General features: G+C 37.3%; 1 protein-coding gene across 1 annotated transcript in view; it reads left to right on the top strand.

The window, feature by feature from the left end:
* Positions 1–23431, top strand: part of immp2l (inner mitochondrial membrane peptidase subunit 2) — a 1592803-nt gene that overhangs the window by 132687 nt on the left and 1436685 nt on the right. Inside the window, exon 3 of the mRNA XM_028811158.2 lies at positions 16736–16839. Coding sequence (XP_028666991.1) covers positions 16736–16839 — 104 coding nt within the window. The remainder of the gene's footprint in view (positions 1–16735; positions 16840–23431) is intronic.

The raw sequence follows: 23431 nt of genomic DNA, 5'->3' as shown, positions 1-23431 counted from the left end.
CTCCTGGACGGCTCCATGGTGAGGTGTTCCGGGCACTTCTAAGCGGGAGTAGGCCCCAGGGAAGACCCAGGACACGCTGGAGGGACTGTGTCTCTCGGCTGGCCTGGGAACGCCTTGGGATTCCCCTGGAAGAGCTAGAAGAAGTGGCCGGGGAGAAGGAAGTCTGGGCATCTCTACTCAAGCTGCTGCCCCCGCGACCCCATCTCAGATAAGCGGAAGAGGATGGATGGATGGATGGATATGTTTGCTATTTTGCTGAATACCAAAAAAGTTTTTTTGAAAATAAAATGTTAAATGGAATATTTTATTAGTTATTTTAATTTGGTATGTGAAAATAAAGCTTTAATGCTCTGTTTTAACTGGGAGAACAAATATATAGCTTCCTCTAATCTTCTTTATCCCTTCTAGGCAACATCCTGCTTTATTGACAGATGGGTAGTGATGGGCAAATGAAACTTCATGAAGCATTTGTTCTATTTTCTGACAGCACTAAATATACAGGTTATATAGCATTAGAGATAAAGACAGGGAGGTCACACACTCAACAGGTTTTAAGAGTCATTTTTCATTTTTTAAATTCTTTTTATTTTCTATACAGCAGATTCTCTCACCTTCCAAAATCAATCCAAGCATTCTAAAATGATTTATTCTTTGAAAATGGAATGATTCAGGTCAGCAGTTGAAAATTCCTGGAGTTTTTAATATCACAATATATATCACAGAAAAAAAAATTGCAATATCAGTGTTTTCCAATATCGTGCAACCCTATACTATAGAGAGTCGACTTTTGAGAGAACAGGCAGGTGAGACTGCAAAGGTCCACTTGAGACTCAGCGTTGGTGTGGAAGTTGTAACTGCACACATTGAAGGAGGCTCAGATGGAGGCACAGTGAATAGCACAGCAGGTTGGACCGGGCATCTGAAAGGACCATTACATTAAACAGCTGCTTTTGTTGTTATGCTGGTGATTCAATCTCAGCGGGCTGCCATCATCGTAATAACCTGAGGTATGGTGGAGTAAGTACTGACACAGACACAGCAGCTGTTTAATGGTCTCTGAAAGGATCCTTTATTGTCTTTTTAAGAAAGGACCCTTATCAATTTGCGTTGCTGCCCCAAGTAGATGCCTCTCTTCCTCCTCAACGGGGACTGTAGTTCTAGCAAGCCTACACATTGTTATCGGCCATCTTCTTTCCTTTGCTGGGTCCAACCTACCATTCTGTTCATCACGTCTCCTTTTAAGCTCCTTTAGCATGTGCACTTCCATCACCCCTGTAGCATCTCACCTGCCCCTTTGTAGATTCACCTGTCAGCTCCCTCACAGTTCGAGTTGCTTGGATACTTTACTTGTGCATACATTTTTTATACAATTATGCCCAAGTCTCAATTGCCGTATTTTTATGAAGCCTTAAACTATCAGCTTTTCTGTTTGTTATTTATAAAGCAGCCATAATATAGCAATGGGAGAACACTGTTGACTCTTAAGACAAATAACAAGAAGAGACTGCAGTTATTTGAGAATTATATGATTCAGTATTATGCTCAGTGATATGCTCAGTGTTTGAACCTTGCTTAAATCCTGGTTGTGGTACATTCTCTATAAAGTTTTTACTGTGGATTTTCTTCATGAAATTTATTTCTATTGTGTAGACAGACACTCCGGTCAACTGACTGCTTCAAATATTCTAAACATGATTGTCTCATTAGTTTTGTTTATGTGCCACCTTTGATGTACTGTTGTCACTAGTCTTGTTCCATGTTTCAAGATAGATTCCAGCTTGTGTAGACCCCAAACAGTGAAGTGCCAAAACAGTTTAGGCTTTACAGTTTACTTTATGTGTAACTCATCTGTGGCTTCCTCCTTTCTTCCCATTCTCACCCATAAGACTCCCTCGCTGTGTTTAATTAACACCTCCGCCTAATCCTTTTATCTTGCTTCAGACTGTTTCTCATTGTTTATACTCTAGTCATACCTTCACTCATCTCTTTTTTGTATGCATATCTGCTTTCACCTCCATTCCTTTTCCAGCTCTAATTTATTTTGAAGAAGACCTTCAGTGACAGACTTTATGATTTTTTAATAAACAAGGCAGAGGTAATGTTAGCAGTCCTTGCTGCTTTATCACTAGTTTATTGTGTAAAAAATGACATTAAATGCTGATCCTTCTGTATTTGTGAAGTTTTGTTGCTTTCCATAGATCATTTATTTCCATCCAAAGAAATGTTTGTGTTTGCTTATTTTGAATTTAACAGCAAAAGAAGCAACTTTTTGACCTTCAAGATATTTTTCCTTAACTTTCAATTTCATTTCAGTTTACTATCAGTCAATATTTGTTTTTTGTATCATTCTTCAATCAATGCTTATAAATTATAGTACAGTATATCCATAGTTTCAGCCAGCATGTGCCCATTCATGATTTAAAACAGACTGTTAAAATAGCCTTGTAGGTGAAAATAGATACATACATTTACCTTACACTCTGTGCAATGCTTCTTTCTATACTGGACAATATTTAAAGAGCTCTACCAGTTTGTTTCCCCCCACAGTCTTTAAAATTAGAGTACAAGCTGATGAAACAGCTTCCTCAGAGTTTCTCAGTGAGTGACTGCAGGGGCTGACACCACTGTGTACAGTACTAGTGTAGTTTAGCTGCTTTATTGCCATTTCTCAGAATTCTTTGCACTTGCTCTTGGTAAAGCAAATAAACAAGTGATACATATAATAGCTTTTGCAACATACATTTCATAGCAAAGAAATAGAAAATAAATGACTTGATACAGTAATTAATAAAATGTGAGACATTCAGTGGTCCTTTAATATTGACTTGGATGTTACTTTCAAGAAAGATCCAGCAGAGGCTAAGCAGAGTGGAATAAAAAGTATCTAATTATTATAATAGCAATAACAGATATCTGGGCTAAATCTGAGGGTTGGAGATTAGTACAACTTTTATTTGCTTAGCAGATGCTTTTATTCAAAGCAGCTTATTAAAGAGTTCAACATAATGTAGTATAGCCATGTTGTGGGGTTAAGTGAGAGCCTGGGATAGCCTGACTGGGTGTACTAGTATACCCTTCTGTGTAACAGAGCACAAAAAATAGTTTTTATTTACTGAATGGAAGGAGGAGGAGGTACAGTGCAGCACAGGAAGCTGGCAAAGGATCCTGGATAGATGCATGGTTGTAGCACGGGGTGCCGCACACATGTCCTTGAGTAGTGCCAACACCTGACAGTGCATTGTTGCCTGTGATAGGAGGGGGACAGATGGCCTGCAAATGTAAAAGCAGCGTGAGGGCCCAGAAAGTGTTCAGAAAAAGAGAATGGACCATGGATCTGCTCTGCATGAAAGTATGCATGCGTGCGTGTGTGTGCATGTTTGATACTCAATTGAAAAAGGAGTTGTAATTAAGAGAGTAAACATAAAAGTGTAAACTTGGTGACATGTGAGCCTTTGGGTGGAGTTGGAGAATTGTGTGATTGGGATTGGCAGCAGGTACCCCGTAAGGATATTTAAAACCTCACTATAAGGGCCTTTGAGCTTCTGTTGGTGTGGTTTATCGGTAACACATGGTAGCCTTCTGCAAGCTCCATGAGAGGAAAAAAAGATGATGTAGTGTGCTGGGCTTAAGTCCTCCGATTGCTTACTGAGGTTGAGGCAAGAACCTGGGAAGGACAGACAGTGCAGTTGCTACAGGGAATTGATTGGATCTGCTAATAATTCTTCTGACAGTCCTGATATAGAAAAGAAAGTATGGTAGTGCCTGCCAATTGAAGTCCACTGATTGTCTGAGAATAGAGGCAGTAATTGTGAGCTGGTAGTGTCAGCTAGTCAGTGACCTGTTAAAGTGCTCAGTGAAGTCTCGTTGTCCTGGGTAATTTTTGGGGAGGATAAAAAGTGAAAGAACCTGAGACAATGTTTTTTTTTCATTTAGAATTGCTTTTTGATGGTGTCAGTAATTAAAGAATGATTTTATTAATAATTTATTACTGAACCACATCATAGTGAGGATACTTGGGTTAAGATATTCGGGTCATGTACATTGCTTGTACTCTAAGTTGAAATTGGAAGAGCACTGCTCAGAAGTAACATACAGACACTGCAGACAACATCCAGATATGAATGCAAAACTGCACATTGCGATGGTCCAAAGATACACTATGAGTGATACTTACAAATCAAGCATACATTTGTTTCCTTCACAAACACGTCATTCTCAGAAGAGCCTAAGTTATGACGTTGAAGTCAAAAGTCATATTCCATAACTTTTCTAGGACTTCCTCAACCGTATGTTTTCTTTCTTTTTTTTTTTTTAGAGAACACGTTTCTCTCGTACAAATTCAAGTCTTATTCCAGGTCAAACAGTCCCCATGCACTCTTAACAGAAGCTTGTGCATAATGGTTTGTAAAGATGAAGTGTTGCACATGCAATATATTTCCTGCATTTTATGCACAGCTGTGATATTTAGTACAGCTGACCAGTCTTAGACAACTATACATCATTTGAATGCTCTGAGTCTCAGTTATTCAATGATAATGAGTTTTTCACTGTATGTGGCTTGGCATAGGTGGGATTTTTAATAAACACAGGTTTACTCAGCTGTGATGTGCTGCTTGCCTTGGCATATACGTGTGCAAATTGCACCTCTTACTATTGAAAAAGAGCAGACAACATGTAAAATGATTTATCTGAATGAAGAAACCCTTGGGTATATACAGTAAAAATATCATTATTGCTTATGATTGACTAGTGGGTTTATTGCAACATACACACACAACTTTGAAATATGGCGGTGTATTTGTGCATAAGTGCCTTCTTGCCCAAATAATACTGGGATGCCCTTAGAAACGGTAGAGCATTAGGATAGTATTTCATAGGTATAATCAGTGATTTTTTTAACACAGTGTGTTAACACTAGAAGTATCATGGATTTTATCATTGAAGATATTCAAAAAGTCAGCATTGCTTAAGGTTTATGGGTATTCTGGTTTCGTCTGTTAATGTGGAATATTTGTAAGAATGGGCCAGAAAAAGCCCTTTTAATATTGTTTGTCTACACTATTTGGAAGACCTGTAACTTAGTTTTTGGTAACTGAACTTAAGAGTTCAGGTACCCTCCTTAAACCAGGGAGTGTTCCCATGTGCTGTAGTTATTTTTGTTTTGAAGGGGGCTACTGTGTCTAACAGCTCTCTCCGAGACATATTTATTCTGTATGTCATTTGTAATTATGCTTTTGTCACTGAGTATTTGTTGTTTTTATATATATATTTTTAATACTGTCTTGGTGGTTGAATGGCATGGCAAAGTCATGATAATATATCTTCACTCTGTGATTTGTTTATGGAATTATTTGGCTGACATCATCATTGGTGGTAGTAGCCTAAAACAGTGTTAAAAGCAATGTTTCTCCTTCACTTCTTAATGTAAGGATTAGTGGAGGCCATTTCTTTTCTTGGTCACTCTCTATTGCCACTGCCATCTCTCCAGTCTTCAATTGCTCCTTCCTTGTTGGTGCAAAGATCATTTTTTTCTACCACTTCCACTGTCTACTTATTCATGCAACTGATTTCACCTCACAATGCTTACTCAGGATCATAGGCAATATCATCTGCACACTCTCTCCCCAGCTCCATGTGCTGATCCAACCAAGATCCTTTCCAAGACTGCTAATGGCCATGTACCAAGGCTAATGGATGTAAGAAGTGGAGCGGATCTTCTGAATTCTGTTCTTGAGGTGCTTGATCATCTCTCTCTCAGATCTGTGTGGCCCCATCAGAATTTTCTATGCTATAAAATGCAGCTGCTCCTGTTATTTTTCAGATTGGCTACTTTAAAATGACAATATCAGGTTCAGTCATAGTCTTTAATTGGCTAAAAATACAGAAATTGCATGTCTTTATTTCCAAATCTTTAGTGTTTATATTTTTGATGCAAAACATCCGGTTCTATTATTGTCATTTGTTACTCTTAATTTACTGTAGATTCTGGTTGCAATAATAAGATTCTGTTCTCCAGGACTCATATTGGCCACATGCAAACATTTGCAAAGACTGGACAACTCCTCTGTTAATCATTTAAGACAGTAATGTACCCAGTTAAAGTATTGCCAGTCATTGATGTCCTCATTTCCAGTGTAAATGATCTCTAAATTGCTCAAAGTTGGCTAAATGCATAAAATTAGAAATGCTTTTATAGAAGAAATGATGGCCAGGTGTGCTACAGAACTGGGGCTGAGAAAGTAGCTTATTAGTTTTTTTTTTTAATAGAGCAAGTAATAGTGGCCACAATCTTAAAGGATCTTACTGAGCAGTGAGTGTACAACTTTTTAAAAATTGCATGCAAACATTTAGGGTATAACATAACACCATGTCATATAATCCACATCATGTTCCTAACATGTACAATTTGTTAAACACTTAGGAAGCTTTAAGGTACAGAAAATGCAAAGTATGTCAAAGAATGAGAAAAGTCTTTAAACCTGAGACACACCTTTCCGATTTCTGCATTGTCTGCTATTCTTCACCCATCCTTCAATTGTCCAAAATCATTTGTTTACATTACAATGAGTCTCACAGTAGGCTGGAGCATATCCTTTGTAAGTGCCAAGGAAGACGGACAAGCATCTCAGCTAGGATGGAAGGTTATATCTTGCCTGGCCGAGGGGATGTTTTGGAAGAACTATGTGGTTTGAGACAAAACCTGGCTGGGATGCCTTACACCCCTTGTCCTAACTGGGATATCGGGACTAGAGACCAGGAACAGTTCATCCCCCTGTACAATAGGTAGCAATATCCCTCTCGTGTCATCCCAGTTTACATAGGATTTGGAGTGCGCAAGTGCAACTCTGTCAGGGTTCTTGGGTGCTGCCAGAAGGTGCTGCCAAGGAGGACCACCCTGGTTTTCACACAACTTGTGTTTCCAAGTGTTTCCAACAGGCAGTGTTGCGATACTGGAAACACACCTGGGTCCAGTTTAAAAGGGAGTCTGTGCTGACTTATCTTTAGGAGTCAAAGTTAGTAGGTAGCATGCAGAACTCACCAGGAGGAGTGGAAGCAGAAGAAGGTCATTTATTTGTTGGTATAATTATGGCATTTGTGGCTGTCTGCACTTGGAATGTGGTGGTGACAAATACGAGGGACGTTCAAAAAGTTTTATATACCACTGTTATATTCATTGGAAACGGTGAAGGTGGGAGGAGTAGTAATTGGGCATTAAAAAGTTGATATGACAATGGGAAAATTGCATTGCAAAGGAAGGTGACTATGTAGAAAAGTGATGTAATTTGTTTTTGAAATTCTTAATAAAAAGAGTTAAAAAAAAAGTGTGCAAACTTTTTGAACATCCCTCGTAATAATCTTTTTTTTTGATCCCAGAGCTGTGTTGAATGAAATTGTGTCTGAGGTTTGGGACTCAGTGGTGCTCCCTTGTGGTCACACCTTTCATCAGAAGCAGTCAAGATGGTGGGCATACACATGCACATTCACTATTTATTTGCTAATTAACTTAAACTGCTATTCTTGGGGAAGGAAAATAAAGTACCCAGGAGAACCAGATGCATGACAAAATGAGCTGCATTCAGAGCATCAAGCATCACAAGGTACTTTATAAAGAAAGTAAATTTACAGTATTGTGTAAAACTGAAAAATACACAAGTCTGAGAAAAAATGTAAAAGGTACTATAAGTCAAATCGAGAAGCAATGATTCTGCTAGGGCTTGAGCCTAGATTCCATAAACTGTGTGGAAGCTGAGCTAACCACTGTGCCACCATGCAACTTGAATGGCCTTCTGTTTAGGCTTAATAGTATTTATGCCCATAGAGGCAGAGGAGCAAGTTGGCACATTATTCATTATATGCAGTTTATTTTTTGGTGGATCGTTAGACACTGTTGCATTCTCCACAGCTTTGAACACTAGGTTTAATTCCCAATGTGCAGATTTTTGGGTTCTCAGATATTTTATGTGGGTTTCTTCTCACACTTGAAAGAATTGCTGTTAAATAGGTTTGTGGCTTTGTGCTGGACAGGGCTAAGCAAATGTCTGTAATTGCATATGTTTCTGTGTCCTTTGCACTCATTGCTGGTGGGATAGACTCTGTAGATCAAAGCCTGAAACTAAAGAATACATAAGCATTATCCAATAACAAATCTAGCTTTAGAACTTCACTGCATCTTACCAAAATCATGGACAGTGGCCATTTACTTATACTGTTAATATGAAGAGCAAGGTGTAAAACATGGTGCATCCTGCTGAGGGGGTTTAGGGCCCATTAATTAACCTCTTGGACACCTTGAAAGTCTGAAAATCAAAATGGTGGGCTCCCAGCAAGGTAATTATAGTTAACGAAAACTAAAATCAAAACTGAAACTATTATTAGAAAAACATTTTTATAAACTGAAATAAAATAATTAACAAAACCAAAATGAAAAACTAAAACTAAATGAAACTATTAAAGTAGCTGGAAAGACTAACTGAAATAAAATAATAATTTACTAAAATATTTTTAGTTTTCATTTTTGAATGAATATTCTTGCTGTTAGTCTTTAACCTTTGTAAGTTTTCTCTAAAACAGAAAGTCATCCACCACGAGCTGCCCGCATATATTCATCCAGTGAATGTTGGCTAGTGATGGAGCATAGCATAGCATTTGTGGTGACAGAGCAAGCTGAATGCGGGTGCGTAAAGCGTAAGACATAGAAAGCAATTTATGTGCCGCCTTTCTTTGTGCTAGTTGTATATCAAGATGTAATTCAAACAGCTGAAATCAGAATGTGCTGGTCAACAAAACGTTTACCATATGGATAGAAAAATCACGAGTGAGTAACGTTTCAGTTTATTTCTCAGGTGTCTGCTTTTTGTTGACAGCAATTCACCTGCCACTTCGCACAGGAGAAATCGTTTTTACTTTCTCATATACGAATTATAGAGAAAGTATAGTAATCATGAAAAAAATTTGACCTCGATATTTTGATGAATCTTGATGTTATAGACTAACCAGTGTCCAACAATACTGTTTTTTGGAATTGTGTGTGTACGTGCATGCGTGTATGTGTGTGTCTGTGTGTAAACATGATAACTCAAAAACGCAACTAGATAGATGGATGAAATTCGGCATGTGGTTGTAACACCACTGTTGTACATCCGTATTAACTTTTGGGCCAAATCCATCACCCGGAAGTGGTACTTTACCTGAACACATACTCGATTTTTTTTTTTCATTTATACAGCAGCAGAGTCCGATTTATTCAACTTTACTTTTATAATAATTGTTCAATATATTATTAATTTGATTTGTTGTTGATGGTTCCTTAATGTACATAATCCATCCATCCATTTTCCAACCCGCTGAATCCGAACACAGGGTCACGGGGGTCTGCTGGAGCCAATCCCAGCCAACACAGGGCATAAGGCAGGAACCAATCCTAGGCAGGGTGCCAACCCACCGCAGTAATGTACATAATATAAAAATATAATCATTGTCTTGCAGTTTACTCCTCAAATAACCATCCCCATATCTGAGTATAAAAGAAAGTCGAGGGGAGAGCACTCACGGTTTTTGAAAATAAAATGGCACTGATCGAGAGACTGACTAGGCCATCATACCAGATCAGCATATTGTTGCTGACCAATCACTTTTGCTTTAAAAACATCATTTAACAACAAAGCAATACAAACAAAGGTACTGTAGAGAGTCTGACAAGTGATGAAAAACTAAACATGGGTTTTTGTATTTATTCCATATTTATTAATTTATCTTTTTTAGTTCATATTCACAACTCAAAATACCTGATATTGTGAAAGTAATCCATTAGCAGAATTATATTTTAAAATATTTGTCTCCTTTTTTCAATGTTTTTCTCTCTCTCTCTTTCAAAATAGATAGTTGAAATATCATATTCTTTTTGTTCTTAACATCAGCCTTATCATACATATTGCATACCAGGGATTTTTCTTGCCTTGCACCCAAACCTGCTGCAGTAGGCTCCAGGTTTCCTGCAATCCTACTCTGGATAAACAGGTTTAGATAATGTATATATTGTTCTTAATCTCAGACGCTGTCTCTGTTGTTTAATGCCTGTCCGTACGCCTATTACCTGCTCTTGTTCTGCTCATTATGGGTTTACTGTCCTTTATGGTGGTCTATTCAAGACTCACTGCCCCTAACCTTGACACTACATGCTTGTTGTTCTTTGTTTCCCTCAATACAGCTAGGTGGGATCTGCACACTCATTCAAGTCTAAGAGCCCTGTTCTTCGTATTTTCATGAGAAAATATTTATAAAATTGTGTAAAATTGATCATATTCAGTGTCTAGTTTTGATTATGCTTGTTTTTATCAGACAAAAACAAAACCAGATAGTAAACCAGGCAGTGTAGTAAGCTTCCACTAACATTAAACTCGTATCCAAATCTGTTAAGTGTACAGTTCTGTCTGATTGTGACACAAAACTAACTCTGTAGGTGCTCCATGCCATAATTACTAAAACTAAAACTGAAACTAATATATATATATATGTATAAATAAAATAGAAATGTCTTTGTGAAATAAAAACTAAACTAAAACTAAAAATACACAATGAAGGAAAACTAAAACTAAACTGAATTTCCAAGTAAGGTCAGAAAAAATATAGAAATAAAAACTAATATAAAAAGGCAAAACTATAATAACCTTGGCTCCCAGAATATAAATCTTTAACACTTGATATGGTATTATGAATCGTTCATTGTCCATCACTGTGTTGGTGAGAAAGGAATGTTGCAAACAACAGACAGGAGTAGAAGGCAGCTGTGTATGAGTGCTTCACAGGCTGCTTAGGGCTAGATACTGGAGTGACAGCAGACCAGCAGGGAAAGGAAGTGTATCCTTTGACAAGCCTTTAAAGTATTTGAAAAAGAGAGACAACACATTTAGGGGAAAAAGTATAAATAGGATCTTCATGCAGACTTTAGTATTTTCATTGGTCTCAGAGCTGAAATGTATGACAATTGATAGAAAAAAGTGATTGAAATTGCTGATTCCAGAAGTGTTCACATTGCAGGAGGCCACTACTAGATGCTTCTGTTTCTGACTTTTGTGTTCTTAACTAATGAGGAGGGATGCTGGTCTGTGGCAGGTTGGTGAACTGGCTTACCACAAGCAGTTATCTTGACCTGCATGATAAAATAACAATTTTTGTGTTGTACGAAGATCAGCAAAATGCAGTTGTGTTGGTATTCCACATATGTGGTGAATCGCACCACTGAAAGTGAAAAACACTTGCCACAATATACTGTAGTTGTATAGCTATTTATAGCCTTACCTGGGTTTTTATTTAAATAGTTATTGAGAAAATGGGCACACTTACCTTGAGGGAGGAGGAGGTACGTCATATCACTGGAGGAGACTTCTCAGCGGTTCAGATTTTGCGTGTCCATTGCATGCATGCCTGATTTATGTAGCATTGCAAGAATTGGACTGAATTGCACTGAACCAAGGAATGAACTGCTGAACTAATTCACTGAAAGAATCATTTCATGTACTGAAATGAGGAATGAACTGCAAAAAATGTACTCGCAGTACAGTAGACTAAACTCGTTCACCGAAAGAATCGGTTTGTGTGCTGAACTGCAGAGAAGAGACTCTCGGTACATTGAATCGCAGTTCAGTTCACTGATGATATACTGTATGTATAGGAGACTGCACCAGAAGGGACAGGATATAAAAGAAGGAAATTGTGGGAGATTAATCCAAAACTGAAAATAACTTTTAGTCTTATTTCAATTTTCTCAAAGTTTTATTGTGATTTGTGCACTATTCTAAGGTTCAATTTGTACAATTTTTTTAAATTTATTGTTGAAAGCATTGTTGAGTATTACAGTAATCCCTCCTCCATCGCGGGGGTTGCGTTCCAGAACCCCCCGCGAAAGCTGAAAATCTGCGAAGTAGAAACCATATGTTTATTTGGTTATTTTTATATTGTCATGCTTGGGTCACAGGTTTGCACAGAAACACAGGAAGTTGTAGAGAGACAGGAACTTTATTCAAACACTGCAAACAAACATTTGTCTCTTTTTCAAAAGTTTAAACTGTGCTCCATGACAAGACAGAGATGACAGTTCCGTCTCACAATTAAAAGAATGCAAACATATCTTCCTCTTCAAAGGAGTGCGCGTCAGGAGCAGATAATGTCAGAGAGAGAGAGAAAAGCAAACAAATCAATAGGGCTGTTTGGTTTTTAAGTATGCGAAGCACTGCGGCACAAAGCAGTTGCAATGAAGGCAGCAGCTCACACCCCCTCCGTCAGGAGCAGAGAATGTCAGAGAGAGAGAGAGACAGAGAAAAACAAACAAGCAAAAATCAATACGTGCCCTTCGTGCTTTTAAGTATGTGAAGCACCGTGCAGCATGTCACTTCACGAAGCAGCGGCACTGAAGGGAGCAACGTGAAGATAATCTTTCAGCATTTTTACAACAACAACAACAACATTTATTTATATAGCACATTTTCATACAAAAAGTAGCTCAAAGTGCTTTACATAATGAAGAAAAGAAGAATAAAAGACAAATAAGAAATTAAAATAAGACAACATTAGTTAACATAGAAAGGAGTAAGGTCCGATGGCCAGGGTGGACAGAAAAAACAAAAAAAAACTCCAGAAGGCTGGAGAAAAAAATAAAATCTGTAGGGGTTCCAGGCCACGAGACCGCCCAGTCCCCTTTGGGCATTCTACCTAACATAAATGAAATAGTCCTCTTTGTAGTTAGGGTTCTCACGGAGTCACTTGATGCTGATGGTTATACAGACTTCTGGCTTTTAATCCATCCATCATTGTTGGAACATCATGGTGCTTTGGGTAGATGGTGGTGGCACAAGCCACCACCAATAGGACACCGGAAAAGAAAACAGAAGAGAGAGTAGGGGTTAGTACAAATTTTGAATGAATAGTTATTATAATGAATTGGATATACAGAGTGTCAGGATTAAATTACAGTGAAGTTATGAGAAGGCCATGTTAAAGTAATGTGTTTTCAGTAGTTTTTTAAAGTGCTCCACTGTAGTAGCCTGGCGAATTCCTATTGGCAGGCTATTCCAGATTTTAGGTGCATAACAGCAGAAGGCCGCCTCACCACTTCTTTTAAGTTTTGCTCTTGGAATTCTAAGGAGACACTCAGTTGAGGATCTGAGGTTGCGATTTGGAATATAAGGTGTCAGACATTCCGATATATAAGACGGGGCGAGATTATTTAAAGCTTTATAAACCATAAGCAGAATTTTAAAGTCAATTCTGAATGACACAGGTAACCAGTGTAGTGACATCAAAACTGGAGAAATGTGTTCGGATTTTCTTTTCCTGGTAAGGATTCTAGCAGCTGCATTCTGCACTAACTGCAAACGATTGATGTCTTTTTTGGGTAGTCCTGAGAGGAGTGCATTACAGTAATCTAGCCGACTAAAGACAAACGCATGAACTAATTTCTCTGCATCTTTCGATGATATAAGAGGTCTAACTTTTGTTATGTTCCTTAGGTGAAAAAATGCTGTCCTAGTGATTTTATTAATATGCGATTTAAAATTCAGATTACAATCAACGGTTACCCCTAAGCTTTTTACCTCCGATTTGACTTTTAATCCTAATGCATCCAGTTTATTTCTAATAGCCTCATTGTATCCATTATTGCCAATCACTAAGATTTCGGTTTTTTCTTTATTTAATTTGAGAAAGTTACTATTCATCCATTCTGAGATACAGGTTAGACATTGTGTTAGCGAATCAAGAGATTTGGGGTCATCAGGTGCTATTGATAAATACAGCTGTGTGTCATCAGCATAGCTGTGGTAGCTCACGTTATGTCCCGAGATAATCTGACCTAATGGTTAGACAAGCGTCCGTATCGTCTAGGTGTGCGAACAGCCCCCCTGCTCAATCCCCCTACGTCAGGATCAGAGAATGTCAGAGCAAAAGAGAGAGAGAGAAAAGTAAGTTGGGTAGCTTCTCAGCCATCTGCCAATAGCGTCCCTTGTATGAAATCAACTGGGCAAACCAACTGAGGAAGCATGTACCAGAAATTAAAAGACCCATTGTCCGCAGAAATCCGCGAACCAGCAAAAATCTGCGATATATATTTAAATATGCTTACATATAAAATCCGCGATAGAGTGAAGCCGCGAAAGGCGAAGCGCGATATAGTGAGGGATAACTGTATTATTATTATGTATAAATTGCCTATTTTGTTGCTTGCTTTTTATATTGTTTGGTGGTTAAAGATGTTACACTGTTATGATACTATTCTAGATTTTAAACTAGAATATAGCTTGTTGTTTTTGTAGTGGATGAATCAGTGATTCAAAGATTCAGATCATTTTAGTGAACTCAACGAAATGAATTGAATAAATAAAAAGAATTGTTTTGCACATCACTATTGCCTCAGTAAATAGGAGAGTTCCTGGATGAGGGCGCAGCATAGCACGAGCAGCGTCACTACATGCTCACTTATTGGGGAATGAGAGGGTGTTGACTGGGATTGGGCTCCCCAATCTCTCTCAGACCTATAAAATGGAAGAATGGACACTACTGTACAGGTCATCTTTTGTCCGGGTTGGGTGTCCGACTTACCTTCAGGACTTTTTATTTTTGAATAAAAGCTTATAGTTGTTTTTCTTTTTCTTTTCCTTTTCTGATTTGAGTGGCAATTGAAGAAAGAACAGTATTTTTGTAAATATTTGCTTTTTTTATTTTTTTCATTTTTGCTGTGTGTGTGGGTTTGTGGGACTGGGTTTTTATTTAATGACACCACAATATTTTGATTTGAAATTTTTTTTCAGCATTTTTGTTTGCAGCTCTTGTAAATAAAGAACACTTGTTTTCTTTCATTTTTGTAATTTTGTGTCTGTGTCTCTCTGTTCTCACCATCGATACATTCGGTACATGAACTACAAGAGCACAAGGAGTGGCATGGTGCCAATTCCCTCTACACAGGGTTTCACAGCGTAATGCTGGTCACAAGTACAAGGTTGCATGGCTCTTGTTGACTAACAGCTCTAAGGTCTTACAACATGTTCTTTCTGGGTACTCTCTGGGTATCTTGTTTTGTACCTATTCTAAACTGAGCCATCTGTGAAACCGTGCAAGTTTATGTTAGTAAGTCTTGCAATGGTCTGGTTCCATGACTTAGTCCCTGCTTTGTGTCCAGTGCTGTCAGGATAGGCACCTGCTGCCATGATCCTAAATTCAATTAAACTGGTCTCAGAGTGTTATTTTTAATTGAAAGTTATTTTAAAGTTAAAATTTACTATATGTATAAGTGGAATGCTTTATGGAATGAATAATATTTTGAAATGAGTCAACCTCTGGAATAATTTATGCAATGTGAAAATAAAACTAATTTTTATCAATTTATGGAAAAAGAAAGAAAACCATTAGGCAAAGAAAAATAACAACACTTACCCATTTGAGTTTAGTACCTCTTGGTGTAACACCTAGAAATCACTGCTGCAGTGTCTAGACGTGGATTTTGCTCTGCTGGATGAATCACATACTTTGTATTGATATCTCTGCAGCCATGCCTCACTTATACAGTTACTGTCTGAAAGGCCTTGCAGTACTTCTCAACTGCTAAAAAAATAAGGTTTTCCAAGGGACTGGACTGTGTAATGAGGTTAGGCTGCTTCAGCCATGGAGATGTCATCTGGTGCCTGCTGTACTATGAAGTGGACAAAATGACAGATTGTCATTTTATATCCATGCCTGTTTTATCAAGAGGTCAGCATTTTTAGGAGAAGAAAGAGTATGAGGGACTTTACGTTTTACATCTTACAAACCTTGAAAGCTGTTAGATGATAGAAATATGATGCCATAACGCTACTCTAGTTCAAGTCCCCTTTATCTATTTTGCAGTTCTACTGCAAAATTTCTCTGTGCTACTGCTCTGAATGCTTATTACACATTGGCAATGTTGCCCTTTGAGTGCTGCGATTTTGCTGAGAAGCATGTGTGGAGAATCTAAATGCTGCTTCTGGCCTTACCGTGTGCATTCGCTGAAACACTTCACTTTTAAACTGGAATGCTCCAAGGGCATCTGTCCAGCCTGTGGCTGCCTTACAGCAGCAATTCTGGCTCTGGGAAGTTATCAGCCATTCTTTAATGCATGTAGTCAGGAGCTAATGAGAGTCACCTCCAAACTTAGGGTCAACTCTCAATCAGCTGACATGTTGTGCTCTGCATCAGTCACAAAATATAGTTTGTCTACTTGAATGAAGGTTTGATGGTTAAATCTGTTAGTGAGTGCAGTATTAGAATTATAGGGAAAAATGGAGGGGAAAAGAAAATATTTTTACATTTACTGCACATACAGTAGGAGACAGTAATCAATGTGTGCTTTGTGTTAATTTATGCTAATAATATTTTATTATGAATGTGTACATATGTTTATATATATAAAATGTACTGAAATTAGTCATACTTAGCTCATTTACAGTTGATAATGTAATGTGAAAATTTGATTCATCATTTAAATCATTGACAGAAAAGGAGAATTAGAAATAATCTTGTTAATAATCTGTTGAGACTGGTTGAAACGTTGAGTAATAGTAATAATATTCACACATTCTTTTTTGTCCAAAGGAAAGAAATTTTTAATGATCTGCTGCTATATCTACAGTTTGTTCACCTAAAACTTGAATAACACTGCTATTGTAAGCAGGCAAGTTATAAACGGAGGAGCACTATTTTAATGTTATTCTGTTTTTTTCATGTTAAGCCTTCCTTGAACCCGGAGGGAAGACGGACATCTGACATAGTCCTCCTTAATCGCTGGAGTGTTCGCAACTATCAAGTACAGCGAGGAGACGTTGTGTCACTAATGTAAGTAGTAAGAGTCTTTTTTTTGGCCTGGCACCTGCCTCCAGAGCAAAAATCAAATGAAAGAAAGCTTTCAGGAAGTTAAAATGGATGAAACAAATTCATATTAAATGTGGCATCACTCACTGCTTTCAGTTTTCATATCTTGTTTTGAAGGAGATTTTTCAATTTTCTGAAGCGCAACAGGTGACAGACCCCCTTCAGATTTTCAATGTACTCCTGCATTTTGTGTGCAATTGTGTGGGATTTCTAATCTTGTCATGCACATAATTTCCAGTTGGAGTAGACCTGTTCCCATAATCCACTTTTATTAGATGCATGAGCTAGCAGGTAAAGGAAAGGATTTTTTATTTTTGTAAAATAGTATGGCTTTTTTGAAGCACAGCAGGTCCAGTAACCTAATGTAAATGGTAGCATCTGCTGATATTTCAAGTATTGTTTAAATTATTGTATTTCAAATCTTTACCTTATGCAGGATTGATCATATTTTTCAGTGTTTATTTGTTTCCTGTCATGCAATGTTAAATGCTATCTATTTTTTTTTTTTGCTTTAGTTAATATTATTCTGAATAGTGGTGAAGAGCATATGCTGTGGAAAGTTTTACCTTTTGTTGGGGCAATAAAAAGACAATTTGCTGAGTTTAAACTGAAAGTATAAAAATGTTTAAATCCCTGCTACAGTCTTTCTCTTTCCTTGACTGCTTCATGGATTACTAAGATTTGTTGGTAATTTTAAATGTTTATTTTAATTAACATAAAGAATGCATGATATTACCTGTTTTTCACTATGAAAAACTGTAATTGTGATTGTATTTTCACTGTATTTATTTGGCTTTGGCTGTTGAATATTGCAAAGTGACAATTAAGTATATAAAAGAAAAGTATTTGCCTCTGGTGTATGAGTACTGAATATATAAATATCTATATAACTTGATCTTTTTGATTGTCTTAGTGGTGCTTCTGTGGGCAGTCTGACTCCAACAGTCATGGTTCTTGGAATGAATGGCGACTTCCGATTGCATTATTTTTTTTGTAGTGGGGTGACCAGCAGAGTTGGGGCAAAGCTGAAAGGCCATCACTCCTCTTTGGGGTGCTCCTTGGCCACTTTATTAGGTACAACTGTTCAACTGCTTGTTAACACAAATATCTAATTGGCCAATCACATGGCAGCACACACACACACACACAGCCATCTCTAGGGTTTATAGAAAATGGTCTGAAAAAGGGAAAATATCCAGTGAGTGGCAGTTAACTGTGCAGAAATGCCTTGATGATGCCAGAGGTCAGAGGAGAAGGCCAGACTGGTTGGAGCTGATAAAAAGGCAACTCAAATTACCACACGTCACAACCAAGGTATGCAGAAGAGCATCTCTGAACACACAACACATCAAACTTTGAAACAGATTGGCTATAGCAGCAGGAGACTGCACCAGGTGCCACTCCTGTCAGCTAAGAACAGGCAACTGAGACAACAATTATTACAGACTTAACAAAACATGGACAATAGAAGACTGGAAAAATGTTGCCTGGTCTGATGAGTCTCAATTTCTGCTATTGCTACATTGGGATGGTAGGGTCAGAATTTGGCATCAACAACATGAAAGCATGGATCCTTCCTGACTTGTATCAATAGTTCACGCTAGTGGTGGTGGTGTAATGGTGTGTGGGATATTTTCTCTTCACATTTTGGGCCCATTAGTATCATCTGAGCATTGTTTAAATGCCACAGCCTACCTGAGTATTGTTACTGTCCCATGTCCATCCCTTTATGACCACAGTATACCCATCTTCTGATGTCTACTTCCAGCAGAATAACACGCCATATCACAAAGCTCAAATCATCTCAAATTGGTTTCTTGATCATGGTAATCAGATCAGTGTACTCATATGGCCTCCACAGTCACCAGATCTCAATCCAGTACAGCACTTTTGGGATGTGGTGGAATGGGAGATTTGCATCATGGATGTTCAGCCAACAAATCTGCAGCAAATATGTGATGCTCTCATGTTAATATGGACCAAAATCCCTAAGGATTTCTTGACTCTATGCCATGAAGAATTATGGCAGTACAGAAGGCAAAAGGAGGTCCAACCCAGTATTAGCAAGTTGTACTTAATAAAGTGGCCAATGAGTGTATTTATATACACACAGAGGTGAAAAAAAATTATATAAATCTATGTTGTCCTTGACAGATAGAAACACAGGAGCCCAAACACAATGTTTGAGTGCCATCTCATTTACTTTGTGTGGCAGAAGCAAGAGTAACAAGCACTCGATGGGGCTAAGTTTAACAAAAAAGTACAATTTTCTGTTGGCTGAGACCAAGTTGTAATGAGATGCGGTCAGGTTTTACGGTTGGAACTCTGTCTTGTGGGTTGCTCATGTCCAAAATGAAACCCCTCCTTCCAGGAGCTCCCTGCTTTCATAGGTTGTGAACTGGAAGGGGTAGGGTCAGTTACCCTCATTGTGCGTCTTCTCAGAGCTGTGTGTGGAAAAGAAGACAAGGTAGTTAGCGATTTTGTCCCTGGTGTCCTGGGGTGGCAGTATTTATCTTTGACAAGCCGAGAAGGCAACCCTCTGACTCTCATGTGTGACAATGTATATATAAAAAAAACCTGCATAGCTACGGTATGCACCTGTAGCAGCTTTAAAATGGTTGCTGATGATTTGAAAGAAGACAGACACAATAATTTCCAAATTCTGCCGTTTATTCTAAAAAACAAGCAGTAAGGGGCACAGTCAACACACGCAGCGACAGACGCTCTCTCAGTCTCCTGCAACAACGCCATCCAGTTTTTTTTTTTATATATATAAATACAATGAAAACAAAATTACACAAAATAAATAATGAAATTAACACCAAATGAAACAAATACATTTCAACAGTAATCAAATCCTGGTCAAACAAGTGCAAAATATCTCCTTCTAAATAAAATACACATGTTCCATAAAAATAAATACTATTTGTTATCCAAATTAACTTTTTCAAAACCATACAAATTTAACAAATGCATATGAACAATAACAATGAAGGACAAAGTATAATTAACATTGCAACATACCTATAAGACAAGCAGTAAGGGGCACAGTCAACACACCCTGCGACAGTCTCCTGTAACAAGGCAAACAATATGCTAATGAGGCTGGATCTCTGTCAAATTACACACTTTTAAAATCCATTTCTGCTGACCAAGAGTGACGACAGAACCTCAAGATACATCAATAACCACATGACGCGATGTTTCTATGCAGTTTGAGACAGAGTACACTATTTCAAATCTTGTCAGCTTACACGAGAGACGGAGAGTATTGAAAAGCGTCTTACCTGCAACAGCATCATCCAGCTTTTGCCATGAGTCTGCTGGTACGCTACATGTGCGTCCTATGGGTGTTTCATTAATTAAAGCCCCCCTGCTACAACAGGCAAACAGGAACTATTATATAAAAGGTACACTGATTGCATTCATATTAAACAAAATTCATAATATACAAAACAAAAACATTTCAGTATTAAAAAAACAGATTTTTAAAATAAAACATAATAAACTGACTCAGCCCCACACCTTCATTACTGAATTATGATTTTGTGGAATTTCTCACAGTATTCCTTTTTATTTGAATTTTCTGCAGTGATGTGCTTCAGACTTTTTCTCCATTGGTAATGGTCTTGTTAAGTGCAAATGGACGATATCCTGCCTGTTGGCTTCCTTTTGAAAATGTTCCTTAACTAGAATTTTATGGCATAAGTCAGCTACACCATTGCTAGTTCTTACAGTGCTGCTCTTTCTGAACCAAACTATAACCTTGCTATTATACTATTATACATGTCAAAAGCCATTTTTTTGATATTGATGTATATGGGCTGAATTTTTTTTTGTCAAATAAGAACAACGATGCCAAATTTAATTTTTATGTAGCATTTATCTCTGAGTGCAGGTTTAGAATGCTGTACTAACTTTACAAATTATGTTATGCAGACACATAAATATACAGATTACTTTAAACACACACTAAAACAAATTATTTCAAACCGATTAACCGATTAAAAGGATCTTAACAGTATATGTTCAATTTAATTATATTTTAGGTAATTAAAAAAAGGCCAGTCAGCAGTATTCCTGGAGAAAATTGACATCTGGGGTCTATGGTCAGATATAACAGACAAAGTCAAAAGTCAAAGTCAGACACAGTTACGGTCCTGGAGATCTCGGCCAACTACAGTATTATAAAAATGTGAACTGGGCAGTTTAATAAGAAGACAAAATCTCATCATCCTTGGATTTATCCCTGGATTCCAAAGCTGCTAAGTATTTCAAATGTCTTTCTTATGGATAAGAAAACAGCTTGTCAGTATAGCAGTGTTACCAAGTGCCACAGCAGGATACCAAAAAGAGAAACAGAACAGACAAGGGTCAGTAACAGTTTATAATTATTGTGATACTTATATTTTTGTACAAGAGATGCAATAAGAACAGCTAATCAGCAGGGCATGCTAGACTAAAGTAGTGAGTCTTCAGCCTGAATTTAAAAGCTGAGACCAAAGGGCCATCTTTCATACAAGAAGGCAAATCATTTCACAGCTTTGAGGCCCTGCAGCTAAAAGATCGACCTCCCACTGTTGTTTTATTAATCCTTACAATCTTTAGTAGACTGGCAGCTTGAGATCTTAATGCAGTAGTCAATTCAACTAAAAATAAAACCATGAATGAATTTCTCAGTGACCTCCATACTTAGAAACCTTCTTAATTTTCCAACATTTTTAACCAGAAAAAATAGGATTAAATAGTGTTTTATTGCTGTTAGTGTCCATTGCCGTTATGCTTTACAGTACACTCAAATGATTTGTGTGTCCCACTATTTTAGAAAATTCAAACATTAAAAATGTGGCAACAGTACAGTGGATGGTACAGTGGCATAGTGTAGGTAAAGTAAACAAACAGATTACTAAACAAAGGAATGGCAATAGGCTATAGGAATATCCATCCATCCATTATCCAACCTGCTATATCCTAAGTACAGGGTCACGAGGGAATGCTGGAGCCAATCCCAGCCAACACAGGGCGCAAGGCAGGAAACATACCCTGGGCAGGACACCAGCCCACCGCAGGGGGCTACAGTATATGAATGATTATCAGTAATACAATGCTATCAAATTTAAAATATAATTTACAAGTATAAACATACTGTATATGGTCAGTAGCTTTACAAGAATGGAGTCTTTATTTAAGAATATCTTCATTCTTATGTAAAGCAGATATTATCCAGGTCAGTTTATGTTATTAATAAAATAATTTTATCAAATACTAATTATTTAGCAGTAGTGTTGAGGAATAAGTGGGTTTCATTTCTCATGCAGTGAGCTAAAAATATATTTCCCATGCAATTTTAAGGTGTTTTATTTGGGATGGAGAACAAGGAATAATGCTTCATAAAGTCCATTTGGCGCTTTTGTGTTTATCTGCATTTTTTCCACAACTGCATAAATTGTGTATCCTGCACCATACCAGTAAAGTCAATTGCATTTTATGATACTCATTCACCTCAGCGCAATGAAACACAGAGCATTTTTTGAAAATGTGACATGCTGTTTATTTTGTGCACATTACTGCATTTACTCCTCAGAAAAACACACTACAAGGGAACTTACCTCTCTTGCAGAGCAGGATCTTTACACTCTAAATGCCATGGATGAATTATGCTGAGTACTGTATTGTTTCTGTTTCCATTACATTTTAGCATTGCCTGTGCCAAGATTGTCATCATAATTGGCAAACTGGGCATCAAGCTAACACTGCAACCATAATGTGTGCATGTGACAAGAAAGAATTATGATTTTTTTTTCACTAGAGATCTTCTTTTCATAAATATACAGTTAAAGGCAGATGCAAGTGGCATTAATGCAGAGAAAAGCTTCAAGATAGGGATGAACATCTCCCTTGTTATGTCAGTGTTTAGTCCTACGGTTTTGTTCAAATTCAGTTTGAAATGAGTTGCTTGCTCTTCACTATTAAATACTATTTAATTTCTTCTGGGGCATTTATTGGTTTTGATAAAAAAAAAAACATACTTTAATAAAATAATTTACTTAATGTACAATTAAAAATATCAAGGTAATACTTGGACTTATTTGTTACTCTTCTTTAGTGGAATCATTTTAATATTTGTGGTATATCTTGCAATAAACAACTACAGTAGATACCATGTAAAAGTTCCCCCTTTCATCTTTTTTTAATCTCCTTTCCAATACGTTACAAGTGTATTATGAGATTATATGTTATTTTTTTCACATGTATGCTAACTTATATAACTTTTTGCTGCTGAATTTGCATGTTTGGGTGTCTGTGAATGCAGAGAATGCCAGGATAATCTGGAAGATGCTAGAACCTGAAACAGAGTACTGGGCTACATTGAAAATTTTTATGGTCTGTCTTACTTGGGACAAACTATATATATAATATACTGAAAAAATCGAAGTCTAGACATATCACATAATTTTCATTATTCAGAAATTTTTTTTTGAGTTTTCAAAAAGCAAAAACCTTAGTTAAAAATAGCTGTATCATTAAGCATTTGTCATAACACCAGTCTTTGGGA

The sequence above is a fragment of the Erpetoichthys calabaricus genome, chromosome 1 (genome assembly GCF_900747795.2).
Source record: "Erpetoichthys calabaricus chromosome 1, fErpCal1.3, whole genome shotgun sequence".
Lineage (NCBI taxonomy): Eukaryota > Metazoa > Chordata > Cladistia > Polypteriformes > Polypteridae > Erpetoichthys > Erpetoichthys calabaricus.
Note: the sequence above shows the minus strand (reverse complement) of the source record. Positions and strands in the feature narration are given on the sequence as shown.